The sequence below is a fragment of the Dasypus novemcinctus genome, chromosome 17, assembly GCF_030445035.2.
Source record: "Dasypus novemcinctus isolate mDasNov1 chromosome 17, mDasNov1.1.hap2, whole genome shotgun sequence".
Taxonomy (NCBI): Eukaryota; Metazoa; Chordata; class Mammalia; order Cingulata; family Dasypodidae; genus Dasypus; species Dasypus novemcinctus.
The window spans coordinates 18540082-18558787 of record NC_080689.1 but is presented as its reverse complement, the minus strand read 5'-3'; the positions used below and the strand labels follow the sequence as shown (position 1 = coordinate 18558787).

At 47.9% G+C, this 18706-nt stretch overlaps 1 protein-coding gene across 2 annotated transcripts in view; it reads left to right on the top strand.

The window, feature by feature from the left end:
- XDH (xanthine dehydrogenase) overlaps window positions 1-18706 on the top strand; it is a 65132-nt gene that overhangs the window by 22071 nt on the left and 24355 nt on the right. For both annotated transcript variants that reach the window (XM_004451079.5, XM_004451078.5), the window contains exons 10-22: window positions 81-173; window positions 723-874; window positions 2002-2095; window positions 3408-3517; window positions 5585-5769; window positions 6905-7079; window positions 8491-8574; window positions 9989-10158; window positions 13467-13590; window positions 15831-15950; window positions 16401-16497; window positions 17383-17507; window positions 18285-18418. In XM_004451079.5, coding sequence (XP_004451136.2) covers window positions 81-173; window positions 723-874; window positions 2002-2095; window positions 3408-3517; window positions 5585-5769; window positions 6905-7079; window positions 8491-8574; window positions 9989-10158; window positions 13467-13590; window positions 15831-15950; window positions 16401-16497; window positions 17383-17507; window positions 18285-18418 — 1663 coding nt within the window. The remainder of the gene's footprint in view (window positions 1-80; window positions 174-722; window positions 875-2001; window positions 2096-3407; window positions 3518-5584; window positions 5770-6904; window positions 7080-8490; window positions 8575-9988; window positions 10159-13466; window positions 13591-15830; window positions 15951-16400; window positions 16498-17382; window positions 17508-18284; window positions 18419-18706) is intronic.

The window sequence follows — 18706 nt, the reverse complement described above, 5'->3', positions numbered from 1 at the left end:
AAACATCCCATGTGTAATGACACAGAAAAGTGTCTGTAATGATGCAGGCCTCCAACTTGAAGCTTCTCGTTTCTCTTAAGGCGTTGAGATGAAGTTTAAGAACAGGCTGTTTCCTCTGATTGTCTGCCCGGCCTGGATCCCTGAGCTGAATTTGGTGGAGCACAGACAGGAGGGTAAGGGGCGCCTGCCCTGAGTGCACACGGGGCTCTGATGCTGGCCCGGGTCGCAGAGGGGGGTGGCAGCCTCCCCCTCTGGCTCTCCCTGCCGCTTGCTTCTCGCTGCCCACCCTGCATAGGAGAAGGTGGGACTCAGGAATGGGGGGCACTCTTCACTGCCTTTCCTATTACGAGCTCCCATCAGGCAGGGGACTGTGAGCTTTTCAATAGCCAAATCTTGGCTACGTGTTAGGATTGCTCATGATGGGGTGGCGGGAGGGGAATGCTTGGGTGTTTTCTAAAAACTTCCAGGACTTTACCCCCAGAGACACTGATTTTTTTTGAGTTGTGAATTCCTGGTTTGGAGAAAAGAGCACTGGTTATAGGACCAAGAGACCTGGGGCTGTGTCCTGTTACTTTGAGTAGCTGTGTGGCATTGGCCAGTCCCTTAACCTCTCTGGGCCCTGGTTGTCTCATCAGAGAAGGCTGGTTTTGACTTCCCCAGGTTCCCGGGAACTGCCTATGAAAGTAAAGGGGCTTGCTATTACTTTGTGCATGTGTTCCCAGGTATCTCCTTTGGGGCCGCCTGTCCCCTGAGCTTGGTGGAAAAGACCCTGGCAGAGGCAGTTGTTGAGCTTCCTGCCCTCAAAACAGAGGTGTTTCGCGGCGTCCTGGAACAGCTGCGCTGGTTTTCCGGGAAGCAGGTCAAGTCTGTGGCGGTGAGTTCAGGCCCAGCAGGCAGGGGCCAGTCCGTCCTCTGCCCAGAGGACCCAAGCTTTAGTGTGTTTAGGATTGCCAGGGGTGCTAGCTAAGATGCAGATTCCTGGGCCTGGTAAGTCTGGGGTGGAGCTCAGGAGCCAGATTTTTAGCAGCTGGAGGTGTGTGGGTCTCTCTGAGAAACACTCACTCTACTACCCCATCTTCACCCCTCAGGCCACCCCTCAACCTGAACTTGGCTGAGGCAGTCAGTAGGTGAAAGAGAGAGCTGTTAGGGAGAAGCCAATGTCGGGAGGGGCGTTGCTTTTCAGATTCGGGGGTGGGGGGGAACCAGAGGCGGCGGTAGTGCACAGTCAGCCTTCAGGTTAGCCCCACACTTCCCAGGTGGCAAAAGGTGTTTGCACACTTTGTGCCATTTGAGGTTCATAAAAACATGTGGTGTTGGGAGGAGAGCTAGCCCTTTCCTTCTGTCCTTTGCTGAAAAAAAAAAAAAAGAACAATTTGGAAAAACAGATACTCTCTCCCACCCCCCTCCCCTCCACCCTAAGCACCTGCCACTTCTGGTTATAGATGAGGAAACAAACTCAAAATATTTTCCTGAGCTCTCTAGTTCTGCTGGAATCTACTTCCAGGAAAGCTGTTATTTGCATTTTGAAACTAGTTTTCTTCCTCTTTGCTAATAATGAGAACCCTGTACCTGATTCTCCTTACACTTTTGTCGAGTTGCCAGGAACCTCAGCTCCAAACAGAGCACATTGTTCATCCTCAGGCTTCCTCCTCTGTTCCTTGATCTTTATCTTCCATTTCTGTTTCACTACCTTCTGCAACAAACCGCCTCAATCTTTTCAGTAAATAGTTGGGTGAAATCAAACAAAAAGTTCTAAAGGGGCTTTCCCCAGTTTATCCACTAGTAAGTTTAGGAGCCGGGCCCAGTCCCAAGTGCTCTGGCTTAGGTTTCATGTATTTTTCTGCATGCCCAAGTACTTTCTGTGCCGGTCCATGCCTACAGGGGTTGCAGGTCCTCGGGGCTCTCCTTCCAGCGGGTGTCCCTACGCGCCTGGGTTCAGGCGTGGGCTGTGCTCCTGAGTCCTGGGCTGGGCTCTCACTTCACGCTCTGTGCTTGTCCTAGTCCATTGGAGGAAACGTCATCACTGCCAGTCCCATCTCTGACCTCAACCCTGTGCTCATGGCTAGCGGGGCCAAAATGACCCTCGCGTCCCAAGGTGAGTTGCCTGATGCAGAGGTCAGGATAGAAGGACTTGGTGGGGAAAAGGCTCACAAGATAGTTCATTTTCTGGAGAAAGAGAGAACCAAGTTCAGTGACCCAGTTGCCCTGAGGTTTGGATCCATGGAAGCTACAAGGGGCATGCACCCAGGCTGGGGGTCAGGAGAGCTGGTCCATCTCTTGGTGAAGAATTCACAACGTACCTGCTGCCTGGATGCCTTACCCAGGAGTGTCTGGGGCTGGCCTGCCCTGGCTCGTGACAGCAGATTTCAGAAATTCTACAAGCTGGTTGTTGAATACAACCACTATTAAATGGTATAAACTTACAATTTATTAAAAATTAAATGGTATAAACTTACAATTAATCACAGTAAAGGCAAAGGTAAGAAATACTGAACGATGACCCTACTGCACTTCACTGACATCTTTGTTCTTGAGGTTATTTACGTACGTTGCATCCATATGGTGGAAACAGTACTTAATGGTGCACAACTGCTCATCTCTCCCTGTATCAGAGGGATCCCAATACCACCCCTGGTTGCTAGGGGGCTCTGAGGACTCAGCATATAGTTGTGCTAATGGCTAAGATTCATTCTAGTGCAAAGAACCAAAGCAAAATCAGCAAAGGGAAGAGGCACAGGTGGCAAACAGGAGGAAACTTCCAGAATCCCCTCCTGGTGGGGTCACACAGAATGTGCTTAATTACTCCAGCAACTAGTTATGATGGTGTGTGTGAGATGTTGTCTACCAGGGAAGCTTGTCAGAGACTCAGCCGCCAGTGTTTTCATTAGTGGCTGGTCATGAAGGCACCCTCTGCCTGGCACATACTAAAATTCTAGCCACCCAGGACAGCATGTGTTCAGCATAAACGGTGTTGTTTGTACTAACAGTTTAGCACAGTGAGCCTTTCTTATCAGGGAATGGTAGAAACCCTCCAAAATTCCAAGTTCCCAGATGCCAGCTAAGGATCGACCTTGCCGGCAAGACTTTCTAAGGATGGCAGCCAGGGCTGCTCTGCTACCTTTTCTTGTGTGCTTCCCAACTTCACATTCAGGGACCTCACTTTGGTAGCTTGAAATTGGCTATGGAGGGAGTATTTCCAGCACAGAAACTGGCAAATGCTACAAATAGGGCTTTTTCATTCAAAAAGCCCCTGCTGGTCATTGAGCAGCCACGTTGCGTTAGGCCTTTGATGGAGGCCTCAGCTGCTCCCTCTATGGGACATCAGAAAGCAGGATAAGGAATCTCAGGGGGTGTTGCCCGATGCTCCCCCGGGGTCACCAGTCTTCCCTCATTCTGCCTCTGTACAGGCACCAGAAGAACCGTTCGGATGGACCACACATTCTTCCCTGACTACAGAAGGACCCTGCTAAGTCCAGAGGAGATCCTGCTTGCCATAGAGATCCCTTTCAGCAGGGAGGTGAGCTGTCGGGAGCTGGCCCTAGGCTGTGTCCAGATCTCCTCCTGCTCCTGCCAGACCCTGGGCATGGAGACCAGAGCCTGCCTTGGACCAACTTCAGAGCTTTGAACTTACCTCGAAGGGCCCAAACGTATTCTTCTCTGCAAAGGGAGAAGTCTCATGGTAGGGTGCAAAGGGCACGGGCTGTGAGAAGAGGGATGTGTTCTCCCAAGTCCCTTAAACCTTCTCATCCCCACTGTCCCCGCCTGTCAGATAAGAGCAGGGCTACCTGCTGTGCAGATAACTGTGAGGACTGAAAAACCAGGAGTTCACAAGGCCTGTCTCCACGTCCAGGAGCCAGCGGGAATCACCAGCAGGCAGCTGACCAGACAGTTCCAAGAACAAATTCAGCTGTGGGGGATTCCTGCCCGTGGTGGGAGGTGGGGTGGGGTGGGGGAGGGGATGGGGGGGCGGGGGCGGGGCGGGGGACGACAATCATTTTCACACGTGAACGGCAGGGGGTTCGTGTGCTGCGTGGAGAAGTGCCCTGGGCGTCACATCCCCGCATCCCCAGCTCGGGCTTGGCGGGTGTCTGTTCACTGGCCTTGCTTGGGGTGGGCCCTGATGCTGCCTCCAGCAGATCTTCCCGCCTGATTGGCATTTATGGGCATGTCGGGCTGCTTTGCTCTTGTTCTCTGGGGCCCGTGGTGTGGTTCTATCTTCTCCCGGCAGCTCAAGACACAGTCCCACAGAGGGCCTTTTCAGAGAAGTAATCTGTGAGGACGTGGGGAACCAGCTAGCAAACAGGATTAGAACACCCGCAGCTAGCGCTTTAGTGGTGTTACATGTTATGTTTGCCCTTACGAATTTTGACCTCTTCAATGAGAAAGCTAATTAAACCAGAATAATTATGTCCCTGAGGGGGTTTCTTAAAGACTTTCTAGCATGTCCCCGTAGACCATTTTGAGCAGTGGTTCCCAGAGTTTTGGATTTCGCAGATCAGCAAAATTTTTTTTAAAAAAATTATGACGTGGGGGAGCCGGAAGGAAACGTTTCACTACATTGCTCAGTTTTTATTTTGCCAGGCAAGGACCTTAACAAAAGACAGAAACAAACTTGACCCTGTACTTTCTCCACCCTTTTCTGAAAGAAAGGAGATTTTACTACCCAGAATTAGGAAAGGGCAGTAGGTGACCTGACACTGACTCTCCGGTGACAGCACTGCCTGGCCTGACCTGTCCTTGGAGTGAGCACCTGAGAACCGCTGCCGCAGCCCCAAGCTCAGGCTCTGGCTCAGTGTGGCAGGGCCACCGGGGACTCCAGGATTCTGTACTATCGCCTCACTGGAGGGGTCAGGACGACTTCTTCAAAAGAGAGCCTGGGGGCACTCTGAGACCTCAGCAGTGGACCCCTGTGTACTTTATCCTGTCCTTAAACTTCCTGAATTTGTGGTGCCAGAGTGAGTTCACACCTCAAGAGGAACCTGGCAGGGAAAGGCTTGAAGTCAGCGGCTCTTACCTGGAAAGTAACTCACCCCACCCCTACCCGCAGACTCGAGGCACAAAAGCAGCTTTTGTTTCATGCTACCATACTTTCAGGAATCAAGATTTCTAAAAGCAGCCAAGAGGCTCCTGAGAGGGACAAGTTAGAGGGAGCTCCAGGAGCTCCCGGAGCTGAAGGTGTGTTCTCAAGCACCCCTTGGGCACCACATTGGCAGTCAGGGCGACAGGGTTTGGCACGCCTGAGAATCATCGGTGCGGGCTCGGATGCTGGACACCAGGGTGGGGAAGACTGGTGGGCCTTCCCAGGAGCTTCGTTGAGGCTCCTGCCAGCTAGTTCCACTTTGTCCTTGACGTTCAGCTTTCCTGCCTAATAGGGAGCAATCCTGATCCTTTCTCGGCTTCTGGGAAGCCAAAAATGGGATAGTCAGGAATTCCTCCACCTCTGGTTCCTAGTACTCGTTCCTCTGCTGAGCGGCCATGGTGCCCTCGCCTCATCTCCGCTCACCTCCCACGCCCGTGGTTAGCTTTCGCATTTGTAGGCCTTCACAACAAGGTGGAACCCGGGCCCCTTTCTGGTTTTTGTTAGGGCGAGTTCTTCTCGGCCTTCAAGCAGGCCTCCCGGAGAGAAGATGACATTGCTAAGGTCACCTGTGGCATGAGAGTCCTGTTCAAGCCAGGAACTACAGAGGTAAAGGAGCTAGCCGTTTGCTACGGTGGGATGGCCAACCGAACCATCTCAGCCCTCAAGACCACGCAGAAGCAGCTGTCAAAGTAAGAGCTGGCAAGGAAAGAGCTACTCCTAATACTGGTGATACTACAACTACAATCATGATTATTACTACTGGTAGTGTTATTGCTGCCTCTGCTACTACTGGTACTTCTGCTCCTACTGCTGCTTCTACTACTCCTAGTATTACTGCTACTAATACTAATGCTACTGCCCCTACTGCTGTTACCTATAGCTCCTATTACTACTATTACCCCTACTCCTACTACTCTTACAACTGCAGCTACTCCTACTGCTATTACTGTTGCTACTACTGCTGCTACTATTCCTACTACTATTACTACTGTTGCTTCTCCTACTGCTATTACTACTCCTGCTATTCCTACTGCTGTTACCACTGCTGATACTCTTAGTACTATTATACTGCTACTATTACTATTACTGCTGCTGCTACTCCTACTATTACTGCTACTATGGCTGCTATTCCTACTGCTGTTACTACTGCTGCTGCTGCTACTACTATTACTATTGCTGCCACTCCTATTGCTTTTACTCTTGCTGCTACTTCTACTCTTACTGCTGTTACCACTGAGCTACTATTATTAACTGCTCCTCCTACTTGTACTCCTACTACTATTACTACTGCTGCTACGACTATTACTCTATGCCAGGTACTGTACCAAACACTTCACTGGCTTTATCCTATGTAATCTTTACAACAACCACATAGGATCAGTAAATCCTAGCTTTGCAGTTTGTCTCCTTGGGTCTAATTCCTGACTCCCACATTTACAAGAGGGGTAAAATAAGTCTACTTACTAAACTCCAAATGCCTCAATTTTCTCCTGGGTAAAATAGATGTAAGAATAGTGCCTACCATGATATTTAATTTCAATTTAAATGATGATTCATATGAAACACTCAGGACATGGCTTAGTGTATTATAAGGACTCTGTAGATTTAACTATTATTATTTTTATGGTCCTCTTTACTGTCATTTTAAGGGTGAGCAAACTGGGACTCAAGGAGGTTAAGTAACTTGCCTAGAGTCGCATAACTGAGTATCTGAGCCAAATTTTGAGCCGAGGAGGAGTCTGAGGCACTTCTCACTACTGCTCCAAACAACACAGATTCTGTGGGCTGGGTGGGTGCACCTTCCCATGACCTGCTCTCTGGCAGGGAGTGGAACGAGCAGCTGCTGCAGGATGTGTGTGCGAGCTTGGCGGAGGAGCTGCATCTGCCCCACAATGCCCCTGGCGGCATGGTGGAGTACCGGCGCACCCTGACCCTCAGCTTCTTCTTCAAGTTCTACCTGACGGTGCTTAAGAAGCTGGGCAAAGCGGACTCCAAAGATGTGAGTGTGGGGCCTGGGCGAGGTGCAGAATCTGCAGCACCACTGCTGGGGATCTGGGGAGCTGGTCTGGGTGAGAAAGCACTGCTGGATCCAGTTGGGAGACTCGGTCTTCTTCCCTGGAAGTCCAAAGGTGGAAGAGCAGGGATCAGGGACAAGCCCAGGAGCCACCTGGCTGGCTGAGAGGCAAAGCCCTGGGCTGGGAGTCAGAGCGTGGGTACTTGTGCTGGCTGTGTCATTACATCGCCAGCTCTAAGGTCACAGCGCTAAGTATCAATTGTAAAATCTGCCAAAGGGGGTCAGCAGACCACATGATCTCTAGCATCCCTTCTGGAAGTATAGTTGATAGGACTGTAGTTTTGAAGGTTAGAATGGGAATAGAAAGTGTGATGGGGAAGCAGGGGCTGTTATAGCCAGGGGGAAATGTGGTCCCTGCAAGGATGTGCCTCCAGGAGAGGCCACAGGCAGAGGTGGAGCCCAGCTCCCCGAGATGAGATTTGCTGAGATTAGTTAGCCAGTAAGCACTTAACTTTATACCTATCTATGTGCTCGATGGTAGGGAAGCACCCTAGTTTGGGAGCTAATTCTGTCCTAAAGTTCCCCTAGAGTGGCAGGTAAGGAGCCTGGAGGCAAACCTGGCCAAGGAGAGCCTGGTCAATTCTGCCTGAAAGCCACAGAGTCAGCGAAAACTTTAAAAATCAGGTCATTTAAACAAACAAACAAAAATGAATAAAAATTACCCTACACTCAGATTCCAGAGAAAAACACTGCTAATCTTATGATTTATTCCTCTGACCTTCTTTCTGTGTTTATCTGTCTGTCCTGTTTGTATGCTGTGTAGATACATAAAAGGTAGATAGGTGAACTAGTTGGTTGATTGCTAGATATCTGTCCTCTCATCCTTCTATCAATATATCTATCATCTTCCTATCTATTGATCTGCTCTGTCAATTTTTAAATAGATTTGGGGCCATGCTGCATAGAGAGTTTTACATCTTCCTTGCTTCAGTTGAGATGACATTGTGAGCATTTCTCATATCATTAAATAGTAAAATTGAGGAGAGCAGGGAACACTTTTCCAGGAAGGCTGGGGGAGAAGGGTGTACCCCATGGAAAGAGCGGCATGCACAAATGCAGGAAGGAGGGAAGCAGCTTGGTATTTTGGAGAAAGTACCAACTATTCATCGTGCAGGGTGCCCGGGGCAGGGGTGGTCTGAGGGGAAGCTGAGGGTAGCATTCACTTCTTGACTCTGAGCTCACTTTCAGACACTGACACAGGTCCAGCTGGTCCTAGGAGTGTCACATGAAGGGATGGAGGGAAATGCTTGTGACTTTTATTACTTGGGGACCAACCAACGAAGGGATCAGAGATAGAAACAAAGTCATGGTCACTTCCGTTGTCTTGCCTCCACAGAAATGCGGTCAGCTGGACCCCACCTATGACAGTGCCACTTTACTCTTTCAGAAAGACCCTCCTGCCAACGTCCAGCTCTTCCAAGTGAGTAGCACATGGGATATGGGTAATATCAGGGAGCTTGCAGGCCATATTTTCCTGAATATCAGATGACGCTGGCCATTGGTGCCTGGCCCACTTGAACTGCATGTGTAAGTTCAAGCTCCTTGCCATTACACGTAAATACCCAGAGAAGTAAGTGGGAATCACATTGCTGTCTCAATAGCCACTCACCCTTCCTCCCACCATAATTTCTCTTTTGGGATTAGCCTCTGATCTTCATCTCTTCCTTAAAGAAAATTTTGTTTTTAATTTTTTTTTTCCTGGCCTCTCTTGGGGGCTACTATGCAAAGTCAGAAATTCTCTGAGCACGTGAAATAAATCTATCAACGGAAGGTTTGGGAGAGGCACTAAACTAGTGTAAAAGGTCAGCAACATTTTCCTGTGAAAGATCAGATGATGAACATTTTAGACTTTGTGGTCCATATAGCCTCTGCTACAACTACACAACTCTGTTTTTGTAATGCAAAAGCAGCCCTAGACAATATGTAAATGAAAGAATGTGGCTGTGTTCCAATAAAACTTTATTTACAAAACAAGCAATGGGCCATCGTTTGCATTGCAACACCTGCTCTAGGGTGTAGAGGTGAAAAGCGTGAACTCTGGGGCCTGGCTGCCTGCATTTGAGCCTTGAACACACTACTTATCCTCTCTGTGCCTCTTGGACAAGTTAATTACTCTCACCTGCAAATGGGGCTAATGTTAGTACCTGTTTCATAGCACGGTTTTGAGGATTGAGTTACTAAAAGTAAGTTGCTCAGAATAGTACCTGGCACGTAATAAACATTATCAATATTAGCTCTTATTATTATTACTTTGAAAAACAAAACAATTTTATTATAAAATCAATACATTTAAAGATTTTTAGAAAATACCAAATAGTATAAAGAAGAAAATAAGAATCACTCTGCATCCCTCCAAGGGAATATCATGATTATATTTTTGTGTACTTCTTTACACTTCTTCCGGTGCATATATGGACATGTATACACTATAACACATTTTCTTTTCTTCTACAGAAACAGAATCATTATTAACATACACGCAATGTTTTATGTAATGTTTTTACACTTACCATGGGCATACATTTCCTGTAGCTAAAATTCTTCAGGAGTATGTTTTAATTGTTGTTTAAGATTCCAATGTACGAATGGAGCATAATTTACTGACCCAGTCCCCAGTGGATGGATACTCAGGCTCCTCTCCTTTCTTCTCCTCTGTACTACGACATCAGGGCCAGGCTTATCAACTACTTCTTAGGTGCCGCCCGTTTCCTCCTGCCTCCCGCCCGCCCCTCCTCGGGTTTGCGGGGTCCTCTGGCCTGCTGCCCTCCAGGGTCTGGGCCTCTAGGCAACAAGGTTCTCCGCAGCCCGGCCTGACTGTGACCGTGTTGTTCCAGGAGGTGCCCGAGGGTCAGTCGGCGGAGGACATGGTGGGCCGGCCCCTGCCCCACCTGGCGGCATCCATGCAGGCCTCCGGCGAGGCCGTGTACTGCGACGACATCCCTCGCTATGAGAACGAGCTGTCTCTCCGCCTGGTCACCAGCACGCGGGCGCACGCCAAGATCAAGTGAGTGCAGCCGCCAGGGAGGCTCGCACCCGTGGGGAGGAGGGTGCCGGGAGCCCCTTCAAGGCTACACACACCGGCCAGGCCCTGGAGACCCAAAAAGAACTGCTCCCGGACCTCCCAGTCGGGGAGGGAGACAGAGGGCGCACCTTAAAACCAGTCTGGGGAGGAGCAGACCTCAGGGGTGCCTGGGAGGGGTGGGGCTGGGGGGAAGCATGAATTGGAGAGGTGGGCAGGGCCAGAGAAGGAACATCTCTCTGCACTAAACCCAGAGATAACTCCTGTTCCAGCAAGCTGGGAAGAGCTACTGGAAAGGCTTTTAACGGAACAAGATTAGATTTACGTTTTGGATATTGAGCCAAACTTAAATGCAAAGTAGAACCAGAGTCGGCACTAAAGGAAAACAGTGATCTTAGAGTCCGCGGGAGCTGGAGTTGCATCCCTGCCTGGGTCTTAGTAGCTGTGCCCTTGGACTGTGTATTTAAACTCTCCCATCCCACCTGACATAGGGTGGTGCGATGAGGATCAGCGACAGGCTGTGCAGAGCACACAGAACAGCTGCTCGTACCTGTTCGTTGAAGTTCAAACACTTGCATGGCAAGAATCGCCACTCTACACTGTAGTACCTAACACTCCTCTGGCACTTACTGGTTGCTCCACCCTGGTTTACAGCATTTTACATAGATTGGCTCATTTATTCCTCACAACAACTCTATAGGGAGGTCCTGTTAACATTGCCGTGTTCTGGATGAGAAACTGAAGCACAGGCAGGTGAAATGACTTGCCCAGGCTGCACAGCTGGTGTTTGAATGCAAGCAGATTTAGCAACTGTGCTGTGCTACCTCCAGATGCTCAAGTCAGGGAAACAGGAGCTTCGTTTCCTGGTGGGCATGAGCTGCACCCCCTTCGGAGTAGAAGAGCTGGGAGAAGCCCTGCGCGGAGGAGGGATCAGCTCTCCGTGGAGTGCTCTTCTCTCTGCCTGCTGCCCCCGGCCTGGGCACAGGCTGCATGAATGGTGAACTAGGCACAGATGTGACTTAGCTGATAAATAAACTCTTTCAGGACCCTGAAAGAGCTAAGATGCTTGTTTATGTTGATATGGTCGCCAGCTACGCGGTACCATGTTAGAAATAAATCTTCTTCTTCTGGAAGAAAATAAGGCTCACCCGATTGTGGAGAAGAAAAGAATTTATTTTCAATCTTGCAAGAAGGGGCGCACAACCAGAAAACATGGCCGTTGCCCCGAACAAAGAAAAATGACACAATTTATACCCCTAAGCCTAGCACACAAGCCCTTCCTCTGTTTCTCTATAGATTGGATACTTCAGAGGTTACAACCAGTTACAACCTATCCGAAAAGATCTAACTTTCCCGCACAAAAGTTTGTGATTAACTGCTTCCCTCATCACATTCCAACCATTTTTGTTTTTACCTGCTCCCCTCTGCCAAATAAGGAATGGAATGTGGTGCTGAATTGGCTTAGCTCTTTCTTGGGCATCTTGGGCATCTTCTTTTTTTTTTTTTTTTTTTTTTTTTCACTCCCTATAGGACTGGCTTAAGCTGGTTTCCTTTGTTGCTGTTTAACCCGGGAGAGGGAGACTGAGGCAGTAGGCTGCCAGGTTACATTCCTTTATGTGAAAACTAAACTAATCTTTGTTTCTTACAACCATTCATTTGATTCTGTCCTGGTCTCGAGCCCCTATTGACACTATCAATACCCACACTGTCTACACTCAAACAACTTTGCTCCATCCAAACTGGCGGAATGGGTTGAGCAGGTGGGGGCAGAGGCAGGGGGGCTGCAGCAACTGCAGCAATCTAGACTGGCATGGGCTGCGTGTGCTTGGAAGGGAGTATGGTAGAGCAGAAGTGGCCCTGGCTTTGCCACTCCTTGTGACTTACCTCACATCTAATCCCACCTATGCTACCTCCTGGCTGGGTGATTTAGGACAAGCTGCTTAATGTCCCCATGCTTGAGTTTCCCCAGATGTAAAGTGGAGATAACAATAACTCATTTCTGGGGTTCTTGTGAGGATTAACTGTTTGGAAGATGGTTGGTGCTTCATAGCAGTTTCCATACTTTTCCCCAAGGTGCCTCAGAGGCACAGGTCAGAGTGATCAGGGCATAGTTTAAATGGTTAGAATCGATAAGCTTTTTAGGCATCCTCCCTTCGAGGTCGGTGTTGCCTAATTATGCCATTCGTGTGGGAAGGGCCATTTGGCTGTGTGAGATGCTCAGGGCCATTGGCTTTCTGTACAGCAGACCCCCAGATGCTAGTTGGGGATGGGTGTTAGCTGGGCAATGTGGCTTTTAGTCAGTGCTTTCTGAAATAAGTGTAATGATTTGGTTCCCTTGTGCTTGGAGACCAGAGCAGGGCAGAGTAGAAGCTCTGTAGGGCACATCTTATTTATCATTTATCTCAGCAGCATTCAGCACAGCATGTGCCCAGGGGGGAGGGTCTAGTTGCCATTTGCAGGATTGAATCAAATGGAATAGAATCGAATGAATCAGAACAGAATAGAAGGTGGAGAAAGGAGGAATTAGGGTGGAAGGAAACTGTTTTAGTCAGCCAAAGGGGTGCTGATGCAAAGTACCAGTACTCTGTTGGCTTTTATAAGTGGTATTTATTTGGGATAGAAGCTTTACAGTCACTAGGGCCTGAAGAGTCCAACTCAAAGTACCACAAGAGGTGCTTTATTATGCCAAGTCATTTGCCAGGTGTTGAAGCAAGATGGTGGGCAATGCCTGTGAGGGTTCAGACTTATTTCTTCCTCTTAAGGCTCTGTGGTCCCAGCTTCTTCTGGCCTCAGCTGTAGGCTGGCATAAGGCTCATCTTTCTCCCAGGGGCTCATTTCTTTCTGAGCCCAGCTGCTCTGTTCTCTTCACAAGATCAGCTGTAGACTGTCAGGTTCATGTCTCTTTCCCGGGCCTCTGCTATGTCTGATGAACTGTCCCTCTTCCCCAGTGTTCTTCTTCTCCATGTTCTCCTGTGTATCTTCTTCCGTGAGAGAGTCTGTTTTATCAGCCCACCAAGGGTGTGGGGACTCAACCCTGCTTGCCCTTATGATGTGGTCAAATCACAGCCCTAATCTTAACATAAATTAATCAGACAGCTCAACTGAATTTAATACAATCAAAGGGTATCTTGCCCAGATTACAAACATAATCAACATTTTTTTTTTTTGAATTCATAAATAATATCAAACTGCTACAGAAACCCATTGAAATAAGTACAGTGTTATCCAATCAGGTGATGGATCTTCTGCTTCATTTGTCGTGCCTCGCCTCCTCACACTGCTCATTCTTGCAGGTCCATAGATACTTCAGAAGCTCAGAAGGTGCCAGGGTTTGTTTGCTTCCTCTCCGCTGATGACATCCCTGGGAGTAACATAACTGGACTTTTTGGTGATGAAACAGTCTTTGCAAAGGATAAGGTATGTCTTGGATTTGATTTTCACCATATACTGTAGTGACATGAGTATTAAGTTTAACTTTTGCTCATTTCTCCATATTTCCAATCTTGAAAAATTATGCATTTGCATATATTGTGGCAATCACCCAATTAACCAGTATTCAAGACAATCAGAGATAGAATATGCCTGGTAGCACTGTAGTTTAACTCAAGATTTTTTGTTTATTTAATTGAGTTCTGACGGCAACAATATTAAGCTCCTTTATATAAAAAAAAGTGAGAATACATTAAATAATCTAACCGGAAAAGAAATCACAATACCATGACCATGGGTGCTGGTAAATCCTTACATAAAAGTTCATATATTGATTTCAGCTATGTGGAAGCCAAAAAATGTTTCCGAATATTCAAGACATCTGCTACAAAAATCCATATACTTTACTCTTAGAATAGTCCTCAGACAGTCACTTTATAATTCTACTATAGAGCAAACGTTTCAAATGAAAGGTGCTGCTTATGGGTAAATTCTCCGTATCATGGATGTAAAAGTGAAGGAGGGTCTGAACACCTTTAAACATCCTTTAAACATAGGGTGTAACAGCTGCAAGGGGAGAGCGTTTGGTAGAAGAAGAGAGTGCTGTACACACTTCAGTGACCTCGGAGATCATCTCTAGCAGTACGGTTTGTGAGAGTCAGCCAGGGACAGGAGCCACTGCACTTACCAGGCAATGCCTTTATTAGGTCCTCAAGAGAACTTTTGCCTGTGGTATATACATACAATGGAATATTCTTAGCTGTAAAAAGGAACAAAGTCTGGATATATGCAATAGCATGGATGAGCCTTGAAGCTATCATGTTGAGTGAAATAAGCCAGATAGAGAAGAACAAAAATTGTATGATATCACTGATTTGAAATAATTGGAATAAGCAAACTCAGAGTTGGAACCTAGAGTGTAGATTACCAGGGGACTGGGGCGGGGGGGTGGGGGGGACGGTTAGGGAATGGGGAGTTAATGCTTAAATTGTACAGATTTTTGTTTGGGTTGATTGTAAAGTTTTGGAAATGGATGGTAGAGATAGCACAACATCGTAAATGTAATTAACAGCACTGAATTATACATGTGAATGTGGTTAAAAGGGGAAATTTTAGGTTGCATATGTGTTACTAGAATAAAAGTTAAAACCTGCATAGGATTGTACAATATAAAGAGAGCCCTCTTGTAAATGGTGGACTATAGTAAATAGTACAATTAGAAAAATCTTCTTTCACAAATTGTAACTAAAGGTACTGTGCTAATGCAAGGTGTTAAAAATAAGGTGGTATATGAGAATTGAGCATTTTATGCATTATTTCCTGTAAACCTACAACTTCTCAACAAAAATAAAGGAGGCATTTATCAGAGACTTGCATGCAAATTATTGGTTCTTATAGTCAGAAAACATATTCAAAGGGATGAGTTGGACAATATTTTTGTTACTTGTTTTTGGGGGGATGTTGGAAGAAAATAATTCCTGGAGAATATCTATTAAGCTTTTATGGGAACTAAATGATTAAGGGAAAAGAAAAGGACAACCATTAATCTATAAATCCAGCAAAGACTGAGTGTTATTTACAGAAGATCAAGACTGAAAACCAGCATTTGGAAGCTACTGCTTTTGGGCATCTAGATGTAGTGTAAGTTGTGATTGCTGTCTCTGAGAAGCTTTTGTTATAAATCTGGGAAATAGAAATAAAAGAGAGTGGTGTGGTGAAAAGTAATGAAACGGGGGGGTCAGGGCCTAAAATCTAGACATGATCTAAGAACAAGAACTAGCCATTTGTGGCCTTGCCATCTGTGTCTCCAACTCTTCATATGAAGAACAAGAGAGCTGGAGTAGATATAAGTTGACAAAAGCACTTAATGGTTTTACACTTCCCATTCTGCTCATGGTAGACATCACTAATCAATTACCATATCTGGCAACTCAACGGGCTGCCAGTACTAAATAATCAAAATTAGCTCTTGAGATGAACTCCATTTGCTAGCCCTATACTAGTGACCTCTAAGCCCTATTCTAGCTGTATTGATTCTAAACACTTATGAAGATGCACATAATTCCAATTAGTAGAATAAGGAAACAAAGGTCGCAGGGCATTCCTGAAATGTGCCCTAATTGGAGATTGTGGGGGCGGGGACTTTTGTTGCCTTTTTGAACAATCTAAAGTGATTTGCTCTAGGCACTTCTGAGCTATGCTCTTTACCAGTCTAGCTCCTCTCCTAGGTGACTTGTATTGGCCACATCATTGGTGCTGTGGTCACCGACACTCCAGAACATGCGCAGAGAGCAGCGCAAGCAGTGAAAGTCACCTATGAAGAACTTCCAGCCATAATCACAATTGAGGTAACCAAGAATGGGCTGTCCATGCAGAGGAGTGAGTTTCCTGTTGCTGGAGCCACATTTACTAGGGTACTCTAGAGGAGATTCGAGGAACAGGAAGAGATTTGACTAGATGGGGTTTAAAATCCCTTCTGCACTGGGACTTTGAGGTCCTAGGAAACCTTCCCCAATGGCCAAGTTGCGTTTCTCCTTCCCAAAATTTCACCTCTAGTTGGTTCCCTCCAGGATTCTTTGGTCTTCCTTAGGATCCAGGGTTGTTCAGCTATACTTGAGGAAATGGGGGCATGTGATTCCTTGGGCTACACTAGAGCTTACTGTTAGTCTGTATTTAGAGCTTATTGAGATTTAAACGTGAGAAAAGAAAAACAATTCAGAGAGCTTGTCTCCCTCCAGTCAGAGACTGCCTCCTGCCCCCTGAATGCCAAGTTACTGAAACTTCTTTTTGATCCTCAGGATGCGATAAAGAACAACTCATTTTATGGGGCTGAGCTGAAGATCGAGAAAGGAAACCTCAAGAAGGGTTTTGCCGAAGCTGATAATGTTGTTTCAGGTACAGCTGTGCCTCTCAGCAGTGGGGATGGGGCAGCCCTGATTGGAGAATTTTAAATCCAAGATGTGTGCATTGAGCTCTAGAGAAGGGAAGTGATTTCCTCACATAGAGGAGAAAGATTCCCTCTACCGCATGCAAAAATATGTAAGAAGATGACAGACTGTTGGCCAGGTACCCTCTTAAATCTTATCTCCCACTGAATTCCCCTCAAGAAGATTGACTAGGGAAGGGAACAGCTGCTGAGGCCTGATCAGCCCTGGGTCTGCCTGGCATCTAACCTGGCATCTCACCACACAGACCCCTCCCACTCACCATCTGCTTGATGGCAGCCCCTCCCCATCCTCAACTAGCACTCCCCCACCCCCCTCCTCTTTCCTCTCCTCTCAGCTCTCCTCTCTCCTGCCCTCCCTCATTCTCTCTCTCTAACCCTATGACAATAGGTCCTTGGCTGTCACCCCAGGATGAGGCTTCTGACAAGACCCCTTTGGAATTGTTTTCTAGTCTGACTGTTGTGGATTGCTAAGTCACTAGTAAGCCAACTTTCCTACAGGCCTGGTAGCTTCAGTTCTTTGAAATTGCCCGTATTTTCAGTCTTTTAATCAAATCTGTTCATTTCTCCTTTACCTTTTCCCAATTTTCCCAATGGTAGTTTAAACATTCTTGATTCCTGCTGGATGTAGTGAGAAGAGAGCTCGGCACCAGATGCGTTTATGTTTCTTTGGGGAGGGGAGCTCAGCTGCCAGATGGCTGAGACCCTTTTCCACACCCGCCAGGGAACCCTGCTGGTTCCTGCCCAGGGTGCCTGGCGGTGTAGTCCCTCCTTAAGCAGTTGTGCCCCCCTCTGTGGCTGCGGGCTCACTGCGGGGCACCTGGCTGCTTCCCCAGGCGAGTTGTACATTGGCGGCCAAGAACACTTCTACCTGGAGACACACTGCACCATTGCTGTCCCGAAAGGCGAGGAGGGAGAGATGGAGCTCTTCGTGTCCACACAAAACACCATGAAGACGCAGGTGGGTGTCCTGCGGGTCAGTGCACGGGGCTGGGAAGGGCACCTGGGAGCTCCTGGCAGCCAGGAGAGGCAGTGTGGGAGGAAAGGAGGGGGTGCTAGGCCTGTCCCAGCCAGGGATTCAGGGTAGTGACAAAGGAGCCGTCCTGGAGCCAGACCCTGTCACCAATGAGCTGGTGCCACTGAGGGCTTGTCACGTGACCTTTCTTGGCCTCAGTTTCCTCATTAGTAAAACGGGGCCTGGAAGGGTTGCTGTAAGGATTAGATGAGATTTAATACTTGGACTGGAGCCTGATAAGGGCGAGCTATCATCATTCCAGGTCATTCACACGACCTTGGTCAAATCATACCCTGCTTCGGTTTCCTCATCTGTAAGAAGAAGGGATTAGACTATGTGATAGCCTCAGAGACCCCCAGATTATGTGCAGCAGCTCAAAGAGCCCCCATTTCAGTCCTGCATGTAATGTGACCCTCTAGCTCCTGGTCAGATGGAAGGAGGGTTGGCTCTGAAAGTGTGCCGGGATCAGCTGCTAGCCCCTCTAGTGAAAAACCAGGGACCGACTTCTGTCTGCAGTGACCGATGTGTGCCAGACCCCAAACCACTAATCCAAAGGCTATCCTGTGTTGTGGTGGGGGAGTGTGGGGGAGTGGACTTCAGAATCAAGGAATGTTGGACTTCTTTGACTACGCTCCCCCGCCCCCCTCATAGGGCTGTCTCTCGGGAGCCTGAGGTAAGTCCAGGTGATGCATTCAGTGAGAGCGCTTCCTCTTTCGTCCATAGAGCTTCGTTGCAAAAATGTTGGGGGTTCCAGAAAACCGGATTTTGGTCCGAGTGAAGAGAATGGGAGGAGGCTTTGGAGGGAAGGAGACCCGAAGCACTGTGGTGTCCACAGCAGTGGCCTTGGCCGCACACAAGTGAGTTCCCAGAAGGCCCGGAACAAGGCTGTCAGTGCTGGGAAGTCTTTCTGGATTTTGCCTTGTGAAGTGGTTTCCCCTGCTCTGAATTCTCTCAGCACTCATTTTTAGAACTCTGGGACGTAGGGGTGAGAGTGCCATTGCCTGTTTCTTCTCTGTGTTTTGACACAGCATCTGGTCCTCTCCCCCTCCCTGGAGGGGAGCTCCCCGAGGGCAGGGCACGCAGCATGGCCTTCCTCACCTGCTGGCCCCGTTCTAGTCGTGTCTGCTCAGTGTGACAGGTGGGAG